This window comes from Caretta caretta, chromosome 1 (assembly GCF_965140235.1).
Source record: "Caretta caretta isolate rCarCar2 chromosome 1, rCarCar1.hap1, whole genome shotgun sequence".
NCBI lineage: Eukaryota > Metazoa > Chordata > Testudines > Cheloniidae > Caretta > Caretta caretta.
The window spans coordinates 261,399,905-261,422,093 of NC_134206.1; the positions used below are offsets into that span (position 1 = coordinate 261,399,905).

The following is a 22,189-nucleotide window of genomic DNA, read 5'->3' on the forward strand; positions in this document are numbered from 1 at the left end:
GGATGTTTTGTTTAAATTGTAGGGTTTTTTTTGTAAAATCCATTTTCCCCATTGCAATCTAATACTGAAAATTTCTATACATTTATAATAAGGCTACTTAATAATGTAGCAAACAATTTTAATTAAAAACATAAAGATAGAATTTTTTTAATGGAAAAAAATGAAATCCAAAAATAATAAATCCCAAAATCCACAATAATAAAATGGATTTCATAAGCCCCAAGTGGTCTCATCCAGTATTGTAGGTGTCGTACTAGATTATATGGGCAGTTATATGATGTGGTGTTACTATATGAGCCTTGAGTTCATGCATGGATTTCTGCAATTGAGGACAGAACAGACCACAAACTTTTAGAGGAGTTGATAATATTTGACACTTTGTGTTCAAAGCATAGTAGAAGCATGAATCCCCACATCACCTCTGTGCAGTAGATAATTAATTATCACCATTTTTACTGCTGGAGAATGAAGTGAATTATATGACTTGCCCAGGACCAGAAAGCAAGTCAATGATAGAGCCAGGATGACATCTCAGGACTCCCAAACCTTGTGCTTATGGGTTTCCCTGTCTTCCTTTCTCTCTGCCAGCTCTCCCTTTTTCTTCTGCCTTCTCAAAATAGAATTTTGTTTCCAGTGAGTAGGAGTTGTCCTGTGATATCTTGAGCACTCTGGCCCCACTGGGAGGAGGGAGACTTTTATTTTTATACATGTGTTCACATTCCTGAGGAGTTACAGCCTTATGTTGTCAATCCTGGACTGGAAGTGGAGTGGGAGTTAGCCACACTCAGCACTTGTTGGCTCGGTCATTGGTCAGTCGCAGACTGTTAGACATAATCACAAGCAATTTCCTCTGCTCTCCATCATGGGAAATGTGCAGTATTTCTAGTTAGGTGCCTGTAACAGGAGACAACTGATGGGGAAGTGAAGTGTGGGAAACGCACATCTTTAAGAACACAGGACTGTTCAGAAATCTCCAAGCAAGGACTTACTTTCCCCACCAGCAGACTACCACTGGGAATGTTAAAATGCCAATAATGATCCTGGGGACCCAGCCTACCCTTTGCTAACATGGCTCATGAAACCATATAACAGCCACCTCGACAGCGCCTAGGAGCACTTCAGCTTCAGGCTCAGCAGCTGCAGAATGACAGTTGAATGTACCTTTAGTCGTTTGAAGGGTCGCAGGCATTGTCTACTTACAAGATTAGACCTCAGTGGGGGGAAAAAAAAATCCCAATGCTTATAGCTTCCAGCTGTGTGCTGCATAATATCTGTGAAGCAAAGGGGGAAAAGTTTACCCCAGGGTGGAGGTGAAGTGAATGGCTATCTGCTGAATTTGAACAGCCAGATACAAGGGTTATAAGAAGAGCTCAGCACGGAGTTGTGTGGCTCAGGGAGGCTTTGAAAGACCATTTTAATGGGGGCCAAGGTAGTGTGTGTTGCTCTACCTGGCCTTGCTCTTTTGCAGCCCAGTATGAATCTTGTAGTGAGTTCTGTATGTGTAAGAATATAACATTGCCAATGCACATATTAATATTGTCTGAGAATGATGGTGTGGGTTCTGTGACAAAATGAAGTAATAGGAAATTGGTGGGTGTCAGACATGTTCTGCACCAGCCAGCATATTTTGTGAACTCAAAAAGTTGATTTTATGTTCCAGAAAACAGAATTTTATTTTGCAACATGAACCGGGGGAAAAAAATTAGAGCTTTGTGTTCCCTTAATTTATTAAGTTCTATAACTTATGAACAGTCAGGTACACATACACCAACCGTGTCTTTCACAGTTTGGTGTATGTGCGGCTGTGATTCTCTTTAAATTCCCGCAGATTGGATTGGTAGGGGGTAATGCAGGTTCCCTGATGCCATGTGGAATGTTGAGGGGTGGTGTAAGGAGGTCCCAACATTGAGTTGTCTATTGGTTGCAGATGGAGGCAAGCCTGGGATTCTTGGACCTGCAGGTCTACCAGAGTCTGCAGCATTTGTTTGCTGCCTGGGAAGCCCCATTATGTCCCGATGCATCTCCCTTTCCTTGTCCTGCTTGGACTCCTGGGCCTTCCTCCTCTCCACTCTTTCCTTCTCCATGCGGTCATCCTCCAGGCCTTGGTCTCGTTCTCTGATGCAGCACAGACTTGCAGCATCTTCTGGAACATGTCATCCTGAGTCCTCTTCTTTTTCCTCCTTATCTGGCTTAGATGTTCTGTAGGTGTGGAGGGGAAGACTCTGGCTTTGTGTACGCTACCTCGCTTTTAGCGACATGGTTGTGCTGCTACAGCCATGCTGCTAAAAGCCGCAAAGTGTAGCTGCTGTTTGTCGGCAGGAGAAAGCTCTCCTGGCAACCAAAAAACTTCCATTCTCCATAAGCGGCAGCAGTTTTGTCGCTCTCCTGCCAACAAAGAGCTGTTAACACTGGCACTTCTCATTGGTAAAACTTTTGTCGTTTGGGGAAATGTTGTTTTTTAACACCCCTGAACGACAAAAGTTTTGTCGACGAAGTTCCAGTGTAAACAAAACCTCTGAAGGCCACAATACCAGTAGCTGCAGACACAACACACGGGGTACCATTTTCAGTGTATTCACAACGGAAATCAAACTGTAGGATACTGAACTCACTCCCCTTGATCCCCACAAGGTGTAAGCACTGCATTCTCACTTTTCCTTGGGATTGATACAGCCCTGCACCAGTCACAGCACCAGCCATGGTGAGTATGGCTCTCAGGAGGGATGGGGTGGGCTTGTATAGGGCAATGGAACTGAATACTAGCACCATTTTCCACCCCCAGTGGTGATTTTAGCTAATATCTCACTCCTGAGGATAACAGAGGCAGCTGCTGCTGGTGTCTGTGGCACCTGGGTCTATATGCTGGTAGCCTGTGTACGGCAATCTTGACTCTACGCTGGTTGGAGAGGTGGTGTTAAGTTGTCATAGTGGAGCAGTTACACTGGTGGGAACAAAATTTTAAGTATAGGCACAGGCACAGCTAGGTCGGTGTATGTGGGTGTGCAACGGGAGTGTTTCACGTGGCGCTGCCCTTATCTTGAGTGCTTTTTTTTTTTTGGTAGCAGTTGCAACTGTTTCCTGAGGTTCATTTCTCTCCTGTCTGTGGGACTGTCTCTGCTCTCATGCCGTGACTGGCTTTTCCATGTGGGTCAGATGTTTGAGCACAGGATTCTGGATGGATGAATCTTTCCAATAACTATTTCTGGAGATGAGACTTGAATAGCAGTATTCCTTCCCTAGTAGAGTAAAATACACCAGTGATATTAGCTGTTTATTACATCATATTGCTTACAGAATTATCTGTGTGCTATGATGCAGAGTTATGGCCATGTAGCCATATGTCTTGGTGACAGCACTGTGGGGCCAAGTAACTCTCTTGTTGGGTCTGGATAGTCAAGGTGCTATTGCCCTTCCTGAAGCATATTGTTTTAGTTCCATTTTGGTAGTAATTAGCTAATGGGTTCTCCAGGAAATCCCTCTGCCTCACCAGCTCTCCCCTCTGGGTTCAATAATACTAGATCCCCATATCTCAAAACACTTCAGACAGCTGGATTCCTCCTCCTGGAAAGAAAACAGCTTTTAAAATGCTGTGTACCATTGGAGCTTTCTGACTAGTTAGGGGTTTCTGACATTCATATTTGTTAAATGCAGAAAAATTACATTAATCTTGAGATCTTCAATTAACAAGTCAGTTGATTCAAAAAATTAAGACTTCTGCATCTGAGTTACATCTGCTAGGTTGCAAATAAGGTACTATGTGTAAAAAGATAGAAAGTTAAGAGCATAATCTGTTATGTCAAATATTTCACAATCCATGGGAAATGGCTCAAAAGTGCATTGCAAGCTTGAGTCCTCTAGGTTACACCCCAGGGTTGAGAAACAACAAATATTTAACAAAATCAGGAGTTCTAGAAACCAAGCAGGACTGAATGAAAAAAACATCTTTCATAGATTTAGGCCAGAAGGGACCTTCACATTAATCTAATTTGACCTCCTGCATGCTGCAGGCCACAGAACCTCACGCACCCACTCCTGTAGTAGACTCAGAACATCTGGTTAATTTACTGAAATCCTCAAATCATGATTCAAAGACTTCAAGTTACAGAGAATCCACCAGTTACATTAGTTTAAACCTGCAAGTGATCTGTGTCCCATGATGCAGAGGAAGGCAGTTAGGTTTTTTGCCCCCACTGATCCCTGTGGAAGCCTGTCCCAGAAGTTCACTCCTCTGATGGTTAGAAATGTTCATCTAATTTCAAGCCTAAACTTGTTGATGGCCAGTTTATATCCATTTGTTCTTGTGTCAACATTGGCACTTAACTTAAATAACTCCTTTCCCTCCCTGGTATTTATCCCTCTGATGTATTTAGAGAGAGCAACTATATCTCCCCTCAGCCTTCTTTTGGTTAGGCTAAACAAGTCAAGGTCTTTGAGTCTCATCTCATAAGGTAGATTTTCAATTTCTCTGATCATCCTAGTAACTCTTCTCTGTACCTGTTCCAGTTTGAATTCATCTTTCTTAAACACCGGAGACCAGAATTGCACACAGTATTCTAGATGATGTCTCAGTGCTTTTTATAATGGTACTAACACTTCCCTGTCTCTACTGGAAATATTTTGCCTGATGCATCCTAGGACTGCATTAGCCTTTTACACGGCCACATTGCACTGGTGGCTTATAGTCATCCTGTGATCAACCAGTACACCCAGGTCTTTCTCCTCCTCTGTCGCTTCCAATTGATAAGTGCCCAGTTTATAGCAAAAATTCTTGTTAGTCCCAAGTGCCATGACCTTGTACTTTCCCCTGTTAAATTTCATCCCATTTCTATTACTCCAGTATTCAAGGTCATCCAGATCTTCTTGTATGATATTCTGGTCATCCTCCATATTGGCAAGTTCTCCGAACTTTGTGTCATCTGCAAATTTTATTAGCACACACCCATTTTTTGTGCCAAGGTTATTATAAAAATGTTAAATAAGATTGTTCCCAAGACCAATCCCTGAAGAGCTCCACTCCAGCCTGACAGTTCACCTTTCTGTATGACCTGTTATAATTCCCTGTTTAGCTAGTTCCTTATCCATCTTTCAATTCTCATATTAATCCCCATCTTCTCCAGTTTAACTAATAATTTCCCAGGTGAAAATTTACTGAAATCCAGATAGATTAAAACTATTGCATTTCCTTTGTCGAAAAAAAAATCCGTTATCTTCTTGGTGATCAGGTTGGTCTGGCATGATCTACCTTTTGTAAAACCATGTTGTATTTTATCCCAATTGCCATTTAGGCTATGTCCTTAGCTACTTTCTCTTCCAAAATTTGTTCTGAAACCTTGCATACAACTGAGGCCAAACTAACAGGCCAGTAGTTTCCTGGTCACATTTTCCCCCTTTCTTAAAACTAGGTACTGCAGTCACAGGGTCCGACCCCCAAGTTTACAGATTCATTAAAAATTCTTGCTATTGGGTTTGTAATTTTGTGTGCCAGTTGCTTAAATATTCTTGGATGGCGATTATCTGGGCCCCCCAGTTTAGTTCCATGAATCTGTTTGAGTTTGACTTCCACCTCAGATGTGGCAATTTCTACTTCCATATCCTCATTTCCATTAGTCACCCTGCTACTGCTACTACTCCTAAACTCCTCATTACCCTTATTAAAAACTGAGGCAAAGTATGTGTGTTGGGCCATGCCTAGATTATCTTTAATCTCTACCCCATCCTCAGTGTTCAGCCAATCCCACTTTTTTTCTTTTTCTTTATATGGCTATAGAACCTTTTACTGTAAGTTTAATTTCTTTTGCAAGGTCCAACTCTGCTTGGCTTTTGGTAGTTCTCACTTTTTCTCTATACTTTCTGACCTCCAGCAGGTATCTTTCCCTGCTGATCCATCCCGTCTTCCATTCTTTGTAGGCTTCTGCTTTCTCCTAATAACCTGTTTGAGATCCAGCTTAGGTTGCATCCCTTCCTTATGAATTTTTTTCCCTTTTTTGGGTGCAGGCTTCAGACAGTTTCTGAAACTTTGACTTAAGGAAATAACTAAGAATTACTTTCCTTCTCTGCTGCTGCCCTGCCCTGCCACAGATCCATTTCTGTCCTGTCCCAGCTGTCCCACTGCAGTCCATTCTTTCCTCTCAGTCCTTCACCAGGAGTAGAGCTTGATGCATCCTCAGGCAGAGCACCATCGACTACCAGCAAATCCTTCTAACACTCAGACTTCTCTGTTTAGTGCCTCCATGCAAACCAGCTGTGAGTTCTTGCTGTGATTCAAGGTTTTGCTGCCCCAAAGAGTTGTGGGATTTGGATGAGTCCCAAACTGTGGATGGATTTTGGGTCCCAGATAGGAAAGGTTGAAAATCACTGAACTAAAAATACAGTGTATGAGCAGTGGGGCTGAGTTATTGTTGGTCTCAAATCCTTATCTTTTGATTATCCTGAGATGTGTTTAATCCAGCACTGAAGTTGAGAATTCAGTGTGTTTTGTTGCATTAATTCTCTCACTAAAAGGAAAGAGCTGCAGGACAGTGCCAGCAGGTGCCATTTTGCATAAAAATGGAAGTACTGTTAAATTAGGAGAACCTATGTTCTTAACCTTGATAACTTGCACAATTCCATGTTTGAGATTTGTACAAAAGAATAATTGTGTAGACCAGACAATAAGGAATATAGCAAAATACCATCTGCCAGCTCAGACTGTGGGACATGCACTTTTGCACAATTGAAACATACAGTTACATATGCGCATGTGCAAACACCTAGCTTTAAACCTTTTAACTTTAAAGGAACGATATCAACTTGCCAGCTAGTTAGTTTTGTGGATTCCTGCTAACTCTTGTGATTTATTATATTTTCCCCATTTTAATTTTCCCCTGTTGCTGTATGAAAGATGCACACAAACAGAATGGGAATCCAACTGCCTAATTATACATCTTTAAACTATAGTATTCTAAGGTATTACTTGTAAAACATAGTAGGTAAAATAACTTTTCAAACAAGTGTAATTTTTTAAAAGCAGCTGTCCCTCTAAAATGACTTTGATTTTTTCGAGCACAGCCTAATGGCTGTTCCGCATGGAATACTAACAGTCTGCCAAGTCTGAAATCTGCTACTCCAGTTTTATGTAAATTAAGTGTGTGGCGGGGGGCCTGGGGAAGTGTAGCAATATTTTTTTCAAGTGGAAAATGTGTCCTATTTTCCTCACTTGCCTAAGACAAGTGACTGAACTGATTTACCCCAACTTCCGAGACATTTTAGTTTCGAGCTAAGATGAGGTCTACGAAGGAAAACATTTCAGAAAGTTACAAGCAACATGAAATAGAGGGCTTGGTACTTAAATAAAGCAAAGGTTCCCAAACTGTGGACAACTGATGGTCTGCAAAGTTTTTCTGGCAGGTTCACAAGGTGATGCTTCTCCTTTCCAGCCACTAAACTGCGTTAAGAGAAGCTATGATACATTACTTTCCTGAAAGTGCTTTTCCATGACAGCAATTGCTGCTATTGTCACAAGAATGTTATGTAATTGTGGCTCGGAGGGGAATGGTGACCAAGGGACGCTAATGAATAGGCTATCCTACTGAAAAAGTTTGAGAATCTCTGAACTAAATCATTTGCTACTACCGTCCTATTATGTGGCCTTTTACTCACAAGAATATCTAATTGACAATCCAAGAGGAGTTATATGGGGATAAAGTGTGTATTGCTTCTGTCTCCATCTGGTTTGGGCTCTTTCTGTCAGAGGGAGATAGCTTTTTTGTTTTTGCTTTTTTTCCCCCCTTCAGTCACTGGGACTGCCTATCACAGATGAGCAAATCCAAGAGATGGAAGCAAACCTGGATAACATAGACTTCAAGATGGCAGCTGAGGAAGAGAAGAGGTTGCGTCATGATGTGATGGCTCACGTGCACACCTTTGCCCACTGTTGTCCAAAAGCTGCTGCTATCATTCATCTTGGAGCCACTTCCTGCTATGTGGGCGATAACACGGTAAAACAATACTCTGAGTTTGTTCTCTAGAGAGCTGCACAGAACCCACCAAATGCTGCTCACTTGACAGTTTAAAATCAACTTACTTTTAAAAATAAAATCTCCAAATAGAATTTTTTGAAAATTTTATTTAATTTTACTTCTGGAGCTAATTCCCCCTGTTCCAATCTCATTAGAGACTATTTTAGTCAGTGCTAGCTGGAGTTCTAATTCTCCTAAACACACCGACAGCTGTAGAGCAATGCTGTACTCTTTTGGCATGAAGCAAGATCTATCCTCAAACAACAGCACTTGTGTGTCATCTGTTGCTTTAAACTAGGGAAACTCACAATCATGTGAGTTGCGCAAAGAAAAAAAGTCTGCATGACCTGTTGGTCATGCCAGTTGGTCACCAGCTCACGGATTTGAGAAATCAAGGCCACTTTTGACATATGCAGATCATGAGCTTTCAATTGTTATATGGAAAATCTGGATTGTTTCAGAAGTAGAAGAGCTATTCAGGGTCAATAGAATGGGTAAGAATTTTATATAAAAACCCCACACACAGTGTCCTGCTCTTCAGCATTTGCTTCTGTCAAGGGTTTGGGGGTGGCCTGTACAAAATTAATACAAAATAGTAAAGAAGGACTTGTGGCACCTTAGAGACTAACAAATTTATATCAGCGTAAGCTTTCGCGAGCCACAGCTCACTTCATGGGATGCATTCAGCAATGAAGTGAGCTGTAGCTCACGAAAGCTTATGCTCAAATAAATTGGTTAGTCTCTATGGTGCCACAAGTACTCCTTTTCTTTTTGTGGATACAGACTAACACGGCTGCTACTCTGAAACCATACAAAATAGTGTTATTCCCCAGCATGTTGCTGTCTTCCCCGACCCCTCCCAAACTCAGCACAACCACTGTTGTTCCTTTTGTTCAATGAGACTGGTAGTGCAGTTTTGCTCTTCTCCTGTGGCAGTCCTGCATTTTGCCTGGATTTTAGCAGCTTGGCAGCTGCTTTTCCCATGCCGTTTGGACTCAGTTATATTTGATTGCGCCAGAGAAGGGAAAAGGAAAGCTCTACTGGACTAGCCAGCCTTTTTGAAGTGAAGTCTTGAAACAGCCCTGTAGATCTGTGGCAAGTAGTGCCTGCATTTCCATATGGGGCTGTTAGGATTTAGTCTCATTCCCTTGGGGCACTAGGAATTCTACAAAAGCATGATTTCCACCCAAGAGGGTTGAAACAGGATTCATGTTGCTCTGCAGGCCCCCTTCTGGCTGATATAGAAGCAATGACATTGATGGACCCTGACAAATATCCAGTCCTCCTTGGCTTAAAGAAGGTCCCTCTTTTACAGCGTTTTGATTCAGGAAAGTGTGAGTTTTAAGATGAGAAATGGAGAGGCTCTTTCTTGGAGATTCCTTGGGAGGGAAGAGCAGTTTAATTATCCATGGTAGCTGTGTGTTCAGAGAGGCCAGAACCTACCTCTCCCTCCCACAAATGAGAAAGGGGAGTGAGCAGGTTGCTCTCAAGCAGAGCTGAAATGAACTTTCTTTACTCGTTCCTTCCAGGACCTGATTGTTCTCCGCGATGGGTTCAACCTGCTGCTGCCCAAGGTGAGAGAGAAGTGGTGTGTGCAGCATCCTGCGGGTGGACACAGCTGATGGCCTCTGGGTGAATGATGTTTATCCTAGTTGGTCTCTGGGTGGGTGCTGGTGAGGTGGAGTTCCTCTGGGACTTGGACACCCAGGAAAAAGTGGCTGACTACTGTGGCGTGGGTGAGCAGTCCTTAGCTCCATGTGATCTCTTACCTCTCCCCAGCCTCCCCCAAGGCCTCTTGATTCCTGAGGGGTTGTATGGAAGTGGGAGGGTCTGTTGAGCCGGAAGTGGCTTCATTTTACTTGTCCCAGTCCTGAAAAGAGAACTAAATGGTTAACCACTCACCCAGCAGGTGCTGGTGGAGGTGGTAAACAAACTGGACTGGCCATTGTTACAATCTGGTGTAACCATTCCTGTGTGTCTAAGTTTTACAGAGAGCAAAACTTGTGCATACAACCTCAAGTGACATAAACATGAAGCTTCATAGTGGCTGTAGAAATTGATCTGTTAAGTTGTTCTATGCTTCTTAATCCGTTCCCCACCACTATCATGCTTAAGCATGTGTCAGCGCTGTGGCAAGACAGTTCAAGGTTCACTTGTAACTTCTCTCTACATTGCAATTCCTTTTCTGACTCTCTGACTGTTTTTTCCCATCCCCCACTCTCATCAGCTCGCCACGGTGATTAGCCGGCTGGCTGATTTTGCTGAGCAGTATGCTGCCTTACCTACCCTGGGTTTCACTCACTACCAGTAAGTAGCCCAAGAACTTTTCCTTTAATTTCATAGTCTACTCATTAGATGGAGGGTGCTGCTGCTGCCAGTTCTCACATTTCTTCCCCTCCCCCCAGCTCCCCCCACCCTCCGCCCCAGATCAGTTGAGCTCTCTACCCTATGTCTCAAGATCCAGCAGCACTGAGTTTGAAAAAGCGATAGAATACTTGTCTCCTTTTACACTAGGCAACTGAACCGCAGCTGTCTGCAGTGGCTCCCTTTGAACCTGTGCTAAAAACAATGTAACTGCTAATGTAAATGGTAACAAAACCACTGTTACAGAAAGCATGGTTGGGACTTGTGCTTGGATGCCAAGTTCCTGTGACACTTCCTGTCTATACTGTCACTTAATCTGTTTTCAGTTCAAAACAGCAGTTCAGAAAAACCTATTGCTAGCAGCTGTTTGATTCCTTAACATAGAGAGGACTTCATATGAATGAGGCTTGCTTCTGCAAATTGAACGTGGTTCAATCATGTTATAACTACAAGACCTGTCAATTCTCATGTTTCAAGGCAGGGTGGATAAAAATCAATGCTTCTTTTAAAAAAAAAATAATAATAATAAAATTTGTTTAAATTATTTTTTTTAATATAAAATATTTAATATAAATGTGTTTAAGCTTAAATTTATTATAGTCTCTTAAAACATTTAAATAAATACGCTGAATCCATGACCCACTTTGAGTTAAAGACTGCTTCTCTATATAAAGAAAGAATCTGGAGGGGAAGGAATTTAACTTTTGAGGTTAATAAATATGGCACAGTAGGTCATGTACTGTATTAAGGGCTTGATCCTGTGGGGGATCCAGGAGCTGTGCTACTGAGTGAAGAGACTTGACAAAGTTATCACAGGCATTGGGTCCAGCCTCTGACTCCAGGAGACACCATCATGTATCTCATCAGGCTTATCCACTGAACCCATCTGGGTGGTTTCAAGCTCCTACTTTATAGCTTCTCCACACCTGAGCTTTGGCTCAGTTCTCAAACTATGAATATTTATACTCCAGCCACCAGCTCATGGAAAAACACTGATCTGCCTAATAACTACCAACCCTTGCTTCTGGATGGTTCTGGGCACTTCAGGTAAATGGCCTTGCTCTGTCGACTTGCATATGCACATAGAATCATAGAATATCAGGGTTGGAAGGGACCCCAGAAGGTCATCTAGTCCAACCCCCTGCTCGAAGCAGGACCAATTCCCAGTTAAATCATCCCAGCCAGGGCTTTGTCAAGCCTGACATGGACAGATACAAACAGAAATCCATTAACTTCTCAACTGCCTCCCTCTCTGTCTCTAAACAAATAAAATACTGCAGTGCAACAGGCACATAGGTTATGTTGCCAGAAGTCTTGGATTGTTAGTTCTTTTGTTTTTCTGGGGTAGGAGTAGGGTAAGTGAGATATGTAACGAGAGAAGGAGCAGAGTATGCAACCAGAAAGGCGCAACACTTGTCAAAGTAGGACTCTGGGAAGAAGGGGCAACATTCTTCAGTGTAGCTTTTAGTGTTGATTTTAACACCTAGGAACTGGAGGGGGAAAAACGGCCATGGCTGCAAGTTCTAAAAAAGAACCTGTTTGGGAATATATTTCAAGAAATTCCTGTACCTCTGGGTAAAAAAGTAACTCATGGCAACTGTGAATGGTGCAAGAGAGATGCAAGGCCTGGTTGCCAGAATAAAACAACATTATGAAAATTGCTCCTCAGAAGACAGTGACTTTGAAGATGATGTGCTTGAACAATCTGGATCAGCTGGTTAGTAAACTTATTTTTGCACCATTTTTTGGGCTGCCTTCCATGTCTCACTATGCTAATAATGATAACTTAGATTATTGTCATAAATTTGTGTTTTTGGTAGATTACTTATGAATTTCAAAATGTTTATTCAAAATATGATTGGTATGTTAGTTTGTTGTGGGAGTGTTTGTCAATTAAATTTTTACTATTACTACTGGACTTTAGAAATGATTTTTATTGTTCCGTATAATCAAATATCCTAGGTGAAGATTTCCTCTTTAAAAGTAAAGTTTTATTCGTCATTTATGAATTTTAACATTTAAAATATGTTTTTTTCCCAAGTTGTTTGGTATGTTGCTAGAGATAAGGGTTTAAATAGATTAAGATTTGTATAATTGACTAATTGTTTGCCCTGTAAAACTGAATTTAGAATAAATACCATTTAAACGGTGGTACAGACAGCTGCAGTAGGAGAAAAATCTTTCATTTACAATCTTTTTAAAGCAGTGCCGTTAGTAATAACGAGTGAGTGAGGGTGACTTCTTTACCTTTTTGTTTCAGGGTCCCTGCTTAGACATAAGGAGTTGTGAATGTCCATCATCTGCAATGTCCATAATTTCAGTGTCATCTGCTGTTACCACCAACAGTGCTACAACTAAACATACTTCAGACAAAAAGAAAAGGAGTACTTGTGGCACCTTAGAGACTAACCAATTTATTTGAGCATAAGCTTTCGTGAGCTACAGCTCACTTCGTCGGATGTTGAGCTTGTCCTCAAATAAATTGGTTAGTCTCTAAGGTGCCACAAGTACTCCTTTTCTTTTTGCGAATACAGACTTACACGGCTGTTACTCTGAATACTTCAGACAGTAAATTAACTGCATCAAAACATGCTTTCTTCATCATAATCCAGTTAAGAAAGGCATGAATTTGCAATCAGGACCAGCAAATTCCAGGAAGACTCCATAAATGAAAAGATTGCACAGTTTTCCCTTTCATGTTGTTCAGAACAAATATTTCATTGACATGGTTCAATCATTACAAATATGGTACACTCCATCTAGCAGAGCAGACATTGCTGAAAGGTGATTGTGAGAAGGACATTGAACAGTGTGCAAAAAACACTGATGGGGAAATTAGTTAATCTGATGCATGGAACAGTGTACACAGTGCTCCAGTAATATGTGCTTATATGACAACAGAGATAGGGTTGTCTCTTACAGAAACAATTGATACAGCAGGAAATGCCCATGCAGCAAATACTTAAAAGAAGTAGCAGTAAAAGCTATAACAAACTGTGAACAAAAATTCAAGTGTCAAGTATGTAGCGTTGTCACAGGCAATGAGGCAAATGTAGCAAAGATGAGAAGAAATCTAGAAGATAGTGATGGGAACCTGAAACTTATGACACATGGGTGTGCCGTGCTCATTTGATGCATCTTTTAGCTAAAGAGTTGCATACAACTTCAAGAATAAAGGAAAAAGTAGTTAAAGTTGCAAAATGCTTCCATAACAACCACTTTGCTCCAGCTTCACTGAAGAGAATAGAAGCATTTAAACTAATTCTCCCTCAAGATGTATGTTGGAAGTCAGTGATTGACTGTTTTGAGCTGTTTATTTAGAACTAGCCTATTCTGAAGATAATTTTGTGAAGAAAATTGAGACAAAATAGATGGAACTCTCACAGCCAAAGTATTCAACATCGGACTAAAAGGAAATGTAGAAGATTTGATAAATATACTAAAACCTATTTTCATAGCCTTGGACAAACTACAGAAAGATTGCTGCTGAATTGCTAATGCTGTTAAAATTTGGAAAGAACTTTGAGATATTGAAGAGAGAAATACCCAGCACCAAAATTAAATTTTAGGCAGTAAATCGGATGGATCAAGCATTTACTCCACCTCATTTTCTTGCCAGTATTCTCAACCGAAAGTACCAGGTAGATGCCAGGCTGCTGAAGAAGATGCTGCTATGACATGAGCATTGAATAATCACCCATCAATCTTGCCAACCGTAATACATTTCAGGCCTGGAAGTGAACCATTCAAGCAGTACACGTTTTATGATGCTTTAAAGAAAGTTACACCATTGAACTGCTGGAAGTCACTAGCTAAGCACCTGGAACCAGAGTCTGTTGAAGTGCTAAATCAGCTTTTGACATCAGTAGCCTCTTTTGCAGGCACAGAGAATATGTTCTTCCTTTGGACTAATTCATTCAAAGTTGAAATTGATTGGGAGTTGAAAAAGCAGAAAAAATTCTCTCTTCCAGTCTAGGAATAAAAATGAGGAGGGAGGGCATAAAATTTACTAGTTTTAAAAGTTTGAAGGAAAGCCTAAGTAACTTAGCAGACTGTTATCTCATTTTCAAGAGACTTAGACTGTGTCTGCACTACAAAGATAAGTCAACCTGTGTTAGGTCGACTTAAAACCCCCGCATTAATTACTGCAGTGGCTGATGGCCACACTATCCTCCTTGGATCTGTGGTGCGCTCCTTCACCAGGAGCGCTTCCACTGACCTAAGAGGAGCAGTGTAGGGATCTGAGAGCCTGGTCTAGAGATCTGAAAGCCTGATCTCAGCTCCACTGGGAGCCTGGCTGCCCCACAGGCAACTGGCAGGCTGCCGCCTCCCCGTTTCTCACCAGGAGTGGGAGGGAAGCCACCGGGGACTTCTCACCCTGTTCCCCGCTAGGAGCAGGAGGGAAGCCGCCTCAGGCTCTGCCATGATATTGACAAGAATGACAGCTAACAGCCACTCTAAGGAACGCAGACACTGCATTGCCTTAATTACACTGACGTAAGCCCTGCACCTCTAGTTGAGGTGGTTTTATTATGTCAGCATAGCAGGGGAGTTACATTGGCAGGAGGAGCATTTCGGTGTGTACACCTCTACGGTTTTGTCAACAAAAGCTGACTTCTCTCAACAAAACTTATGTACTATAGACAAGGCCTAAGGCGAGTAGTAATTTAAGCTCCAGTCACTTTCACTTAGGTATATTTGAAAACTTTCCCAGGCTGACTTGAAATACTCAGCTTAATTCACTGGCCACAATTAATCCCTCTATTCCTTTAGTACATCATTTGGTTGTAAATGTGAAACGTGTTTTGATAAGAGAAGTTTATATATCCAAAACATTTTAAGGTTTTCTTTAATTAAATTTTATATGCTGTTTGTTTAATTAAACCAGTTACCATCCTAATGCAGCTTGACACAAATCATGAGCAAAAAGTTAAGCATCTAGTACAGAGGTGGGCAGACTACGCCCCATGGGACCCTCCTGCCCAGCCCCTGAGCTCCTGGCCCGGGAGGTTAGTCCCCAGCGCCTTCCCTGCTGTTCCCTCTCCCCCGCAGCCTTAGCGCACCACGACACCGGTGCAGTGCTCTGGGCAGTGCAGTTGCAGAGCCGCGGCCTGACCCGGTGCTCTGGGTGGCACGGATGTAGCGCCACCAGCCACCGGTGCTCCAGACAGCGCGGTAAGGGGGTGGGGGGGTTGGATAAGAGGGCAGGGGAGTTTGGGGGTTGCAGTCAGGGTCGGGGGTGTGGATAGGAGACAGGGCGGTCAGAGGGCAGGAGTCCGGGGGGAGGGCCAATCAGGAATGAGAGGGGAGGGTTGGTGGGAGGTCCAGAAGTGGTTAGGGAGTAGTGGATGGGGCAGGAGTCCCGGGGGAACCAACTGGGGGTGAGAAGCAGGGGGGTCAGATAGGAGGCAGGGGCTGGGCCACACCTGGCTGTTTGGGGAGACACCGCCTCCCCTAACTGGCCCTCCATACAATTTTGGAAACCCGATGTGGCCCTCCGGCCAAAAAGTTTGCCCATGCCTGATCTAGTAAATAAGCAATATATCACTTACTATTTTCTAACATACTAAAAATTTATAATAATCTGAAAATATTTGTTTTGCTTAAATAAACATATATAGTTATAGTGTCCCCTCCTAGGTAGCAAAAAGATGTACTGAACATGGTGTAAAGGCTCTATTTAGTTGTAAATCATGTTTTAAAGGCTATATCAACCAATGAGAATGCACCTTTCTTTAGAAAATAACTGAAGTACAAATGGAAAAGTTGATTAAAGTTGATAATTTAAATTGAAGCTTTCTACTTGGTGACTTAAATTGCTGATTTAAATCAATGCACCCTGTTCTAGGGCATAAGCAGATTACTATCTGGAAATATTTCTCCCATGTTATAAGATTGACACAAATCATGAGCAAAAAGTTAAGCATCTAGTACAGAGGTGGGCAAACTACGGCCCGCGGGACCCAGCCCCAGATACAACATTCTGTATCATGGAAGGCTTATGCCTTTTCTGTGGTATATCTGGCATTGGCTACTGTCAGGGGATTGGATTGTTCTAGAATGGCAGTTTCTCTCTGTTGCTCTAGAGAATATGGTTCATTCAAGAAGAATCAAGATCTGGACAAGAATGTTGCTGAAAATGTGGGTTAATCTGCTGCTGCCAGGGACGGCAGTTGTTTACTCTCAGGACTTTACACTATGGACCTTGATTTAAATCTTATTTTTCCACTAGTGGATGTGGTGTGGGACAGCAGAGATGGGGAAGGTTAGGACACTTCGTACCCAGATCTAATGTCCTTATTGCATAGGATATCACTCCTGAAGAAGAGTGAAGAAAGCATCAATCCAAGTGTGACCCTAAGAGCCCCTTTATACTAACTGGCAAAGGGCACCCTCAACACACTGTGGTCAGAATATTTAGCTAGTGCCTTTAAGGTATCATATAAAAATTGGTGACACAGTGGTCATGAATATAATTGTGCAATGTACATACGGTTTATGTATAGAGCTATGTGTGTATGCTGGAAATAAGTTCTTGAAATATGTTTTGGAAGCAGTGAATAAACAAATCTGCCTTTGACAAAGGAATGTGGATCTGCCTGGCTTGATTACAGGCAGATGACAATGCAAGTACATTTACATATAAGGTAACAAAGCAATCAAGCTAACAAGTGGTGGTGGACACAGCCTGGTGAGCACATTGAGGAACACATGAAAGTCTGAACCCCCAGGAAGGTTTCTTGGCTCTTCAGGCAGTGACAGTAGACTTTGGGAAATACAAGGAGAGCAAAAAGACATTCTATTTATCCATCACATAGGGAACAAAGGGGATAGCAGTCTCTGATTCTGTTAACTTTGGATCCTTCTGCCGAAAGGGCTGGAGATGCTGGTAGCTTGATGTAAGTGAGAAAGCTGTTTAGACAAAGATTATAGCTTGCTAAAATTGAGTCTTGGACACTGAAAAGCATGTTTTGTTTGTAACCATTTCCTTGTTTTTTCTACTTAGTATCACTTAAATCTCTGTTCTTATTAATAAACTTATTAGTTTTACTATAAGCTATCTCAGTGCTTTCATATTAAGGTAAAGAGTGTCTTTGGTGAGTATTGGTGTATGTATGTCATCGCTGTCCTTGAACATCAGAACTAGGAAAGGGCCAGTGTGACATCATCCCCCTCTCCTGCCAACCCCCCAGTCTCTTGTACTTGCTCAGCTTAAGCTGTGTATGTATTATTGATATCAAGCATAGTCCTGGGAATAGTTACTGAACCATTGCCACAGATCCAGCAGGGGGAGCACTCAATTTTTTTTTTTTTTTAAATCTTCTGGAAATTGTCACAGGAAATGGAGAATTCACTGGCTAGGTGGACTTAAGTATACACCACCATCAGTACAACAATATTTAAAAGTAGATCAAATTTCTGTCCAAGTAACTCCTTGTGAATGGAAGACAGAATCATGGAACTGAGAAGATTTTTGGGGAGGGCTGGGGAGGAAACCTATTAAGTTACATCTTGTCTGCCTTCTTGCTCAGCTAATGCAAGATTTCTCCATCCAGTTTATTCTCCATACCACTGCCCTGGCTAGTTTTAAATGTCACAAGCAATGGCGTTTCAGTAATTTCCAAAGAGTGATCTAATACGCCTTGCAGTTAGGCAATGTCTCCTGATAATCATCCTGAATTTCCTCTTGGGTCAGTTGAATTCAATTAATCCAATTCATACCCTCTTGTGCATACAGTGAACCATTCTTCTTCCTTGCTGTCTGCCCCCCTTCAAATTCCTGTTGGCTGTGATCATATTCTTAGTTGTCACTTAGGCAAGATGTACATTTTTAGTTTATTTTTCTAACAACTCTTTATTACATTTTTAAAATATCCACACACAGAAAAACATACAAACTATAAAGAACTTCTCATAATATATTAACCATTTGCTACCTAACCTTAACTATTACCTGAAATATTTAATTATATATAATCTGAACAGTTAAATTATAAATCATTTGTATTAAACAATTTACGAAAACAATTTTGATTATAAAAATCCAACTAGTTATAGTAAAATTATTAAAATAAGGTAAAGAATAGAAACAATATTCTGAAGAAGGGGATAGAGATGGTGAGGAGGGGGAACTCAGAGCGGGGCCCATGCTATTAATAGGATCATTCAGATACTAACAGGAAAGCATTCCATATCTGAGAATTTTTTCAGTATACAATTCTTCCCGAAGTTGCCAAGCTTATTATGTCTGTGCTCTAGTCTTCAGTTGTTGGCTGCTTTTTGATTTCCATTTTTGTAGTACGTTTAGCTTGTAACACAATTTTATTTAATAGGAAAAAAATAACTCTGCAGTTAAGATCTGCCCAAAATATACAGGGATAGGAGCATTACCAGAGCACATGGGTTAAGTTAGCATCTGCTGAATTACAGTGCCAACATTTGTCTGATTTAGTGGCACCTGTTTTGAACAGTGAGAGGTGTCCAGTGTTGCCTCCATTTTCTGCTGGATTAATCTTAAGTGGAGGTTCAAAGAGCAGTTCGGAGCACTGACTAAAATGTGTTTCCATTAGCAGAGAATAATTGGTCTAGTTCCTCCTTCTATTTCTTTTTAAGGGAATCCATGTTTAATTCAAATTTGCTGGCCAAGTATGTATATATAGTGTTGCCGTAGGTCTTGGCAATCTGGATAATATTTGGAGAAATGAAAGCAGTTCAGGTGGGTCAGGGTAGCTCAGGCATTGGGGCGAAACAGGTGGGAGACAGCATGTTTGAGTGGGCTATACTGCTGCCACTTCTTAGTCTCTAGACCGAACCTTCCTTTTAATATTATAAAATGGAGGAAAGTATTATTTTCAATAAATTGATGGTCAAAATCCCTTTTCAAATCCATCTGGCCAAAGTTTCAAGTTACTTCAGATAGAGGCCTTGGTATATAGAAGGTGGCGGGGGGGAGTCTTTAAATTTCAAAGTGGTATGCCAAGTATTTCTGGCTGCCACAACAGTTGGTAATTGCTCTTTAGGGAATCTGTAGTAATCTGAGTGCAGCGCATTGGAATGGGTAAAGAATCAACCAATTATGCCTCCACCTGGAGTCTGGGGCTGTACAGCACAAAGAACACAGCACTGTGCTGCTTGGCTAAAAATTGCCTTACCGTAAACGGTGAAGGTAGGAGATCTAAACCAACCTGTATTGACAGAGGGCTTCTATCTTTGGAAGGATGTTCTGTTACAAGCACCCACAAGAAAGACCTGAACATGTTGTCGATTTCAGTAAAATAAAAGGAATATGTGGGAAGGGGGGAATTCAGAATAAAAAGTGTTTTGGGAAGTATCATTCCTCCACCCCCACCCCTGAAGGGAGAGGGGTAGTGCCTTCCATCTGTTTAAAACGTTTCCTGACTGCATGATTAATGGGGCTAGGTTAACCTTGACTATGTTTTTAATTTCCTTAGGGAACAAAATGCTATGCCATCTGAGGTTTGTCTGTTGCCATCTAAATGTCCCTATAGGAGAGCTACTTCCAGCTAGATCTAACGAGATCTTCATTCCTTCTGACTTACCCTAGTTAATCCTGTAGCCAGCGAATTTACTGAAGCTATCTATCGTTTGTAATATTTGGAATAGACTGACCTGGGTTTTTAATAAATAGTATGTTGTCTGCATATAGAAGGATTTTTGTCACCAGAGTTCCTGATTTGATTCCTCGAATACCTTGTTTCAGAGTAGCAGCCGTGTTAGTCTGTATCCGCAAAAAGAAAAGGAGTACTTGTGGCACCTTAGAGACGAACCAATTTATTTGAGCGTAAGCTTTTGTGAGCTACAGCTCACTTCATCGGATGCGTGCAGTGGAAAATAGTGGGGAGATTTATATACATAGAGAACATGAAACAATGGGTGTTACCATGCACACTGTAACAAGAATGATCAGGTAACGTGAGCTATTACCAGCAGGAGAGCCGGGGTGGGGGGGGGAACCTTTTGTAGTGATAATCAAGGTGGGCCATTTCCAGCAGTTGATAAGAACGTGTGAGGAACAGTGGGGGGAGGGGGAGCGGGAGGGAGAATAAACATGGGGAAATAGTTTTACTTTGTGTAATGACCCATCCACTCCGTCTTTATTCAAGCCTCAGTTAGTTGTATCCAGTTTGCAAATGAATTCCAATTCAGCAGTCTGTCGTTGGAGTTTTTTTGTTCAAGAATTGCCACTTTTTAGGTCTGTAATCGCGTGACCAAAGAGATTGAAGTGTTCTCCAACTGGTTTTTGAATGTTATAATTCTTGACGTCTGATTTGTGTCCATTTATTCTTTTACGTAGAGACTGTCCGCTTTGGCCAATGTACATGGCAGAGGGGCATTGCTGGCACATGATGCCATATATCACATTGGTAGATGTGCAGGTGAACGAGCCTCTGATAGTGTGGCTGATGTGATTAGACCCTATGATGGTGTCTCCTGAATGGATATGTGGACACAGTTGGCAACAGGCTTTGTTGTAAGGATAGGTTCCTGGGTTAGTGGTTCTGTTGTGTGGTGTGTGGTTGCTGGTGAGTATTTGCTTCAGGTTGCGGGGGCTGTCTGGAAGGAAGGACTGGTCTGTCTCCCAAGATCTGTGCGACTGATGGGTCGTCCTTCAGTTTAGGTTGCAGATCCTTGATGATGCGTTGGAGAGGTTTTAGTTGGGGGCTGAAGGTTATGGGTAGTGGCGTTCTGTTATTTTCTTTGTTGGGCCTGTCCTGTAGTAGGTAACTTCTGGGTACTCTTCTGGCTCTGTCAATCTGTTTCTTCACTTCAGCAGGTGGGTATTGTAGTTGTAAGAATGCTTGATCTTGAGATCTTGTAGGTGTTTGTCTCTGTCTGAGGGGTTGGAGCAAATGCAGTTGTATTGCAGAGCTTGGCTGTAGACAATGGATCGTGTGGTGTGGTCTGGATGAAAGCTGGAGGCACGTAGATAGGCATAGCAGTCGGTAGGTTTCCGGTATAGGGTGGTGGTTGTGACCATCACTTATTAGCACTGTAGTGTCCAGGAAGTGGATCTCTTGTGTGGACTGGTCCAGGCTGAGGTTGATGGTGGGATGGAAATTGTTGAAATCATGGTGGAATTCCTCAAGGGCTTCTTTTCCGTGGGTCCAGATGGTGAAGATGTCATCAGTGTAGCGCAAGTAGAGTAGGGGCATTAGGGGACGAGAGCTGAGGAAGCGTTGTTCTAAGCCAGCCATAAAAATGTGGGCATACTGTGGGGCCATGCGGGTACCCATAGCAATGCCGCTGATTTGATTTGAATACCTTGGTGTTCCCTAATTAGTACTGCAAGTGGTTCTAATGCCAGATTGAATGGGAGTGGGGAGAGGGAGCATCCATGTCTACTTCCCTAAAACAGAATGAAGGTGGAAAATATTACGCTGTTTCTTAGGGTACGAGAGTTGGGATTAAAACATAACAGCTCTATGAAATAAAGGGTTTCCCCAAGTCAAATGTATCCAGGGTAAGAAACAGATATTGCTAGTTCATTCTGTCACGGGCTTTCTCTGCATTGGGTGAAGTGATTGCATGGGAATTTGTAGCATGTTGATGGAATGCCATAACATTAATCAACTGATGTGTTATCTGAACCATGCCTTCTTTAACAAATCCCCCCTGATTTGAGGTGAACCCTATCAGTTGTTACTTTTTCAAGCCTCTTAGGCAATATTTTTGAAAGTATTTTTATATCCGTATTGATTAAAGAGATGAGTCTATAGCTGTTACACTTTTGCGCTTCCTTACCCGGTTTAATTAGTACAGTATTTAGTGCTTACCTCATAGTAGAAGTTAATGTACATCTTTGTAAA

General features: G+C 41.8%; 1 protein-coding gene across 3 annotated transcripts in view; it reads left to right on the forward strand.

The window, feature by feature from the left end:
• ADSL (adenylosuccinate lyase) overlaps window positions 1–22,189 on the forward strand; it is a 44,031-nt gene that overhangs the window by 7,483 nt on the left and 14,359 nt on the right. For all 3 annotated transcript variants that reach the window (XM_048834773.2, XM_048834782.2, XM_075124193.1), the window contains exons 2-4: window positions 7,773–7,976; window positions 9,527–9,571; window positions 10,225–10,304. In XM_048834773.2, coding sequence (XP_048690730.1) covers window positions 7,773–7,976; window positions 9,527–9,571; window positions 10,225–10,304 — 329 coding nt within the window. The remainder of the gene's footprint in view (window positions 1–7,772; window positions 7,977–9,526; window positions 9,572–10,224; window positions 10,305–22,189) is intronic.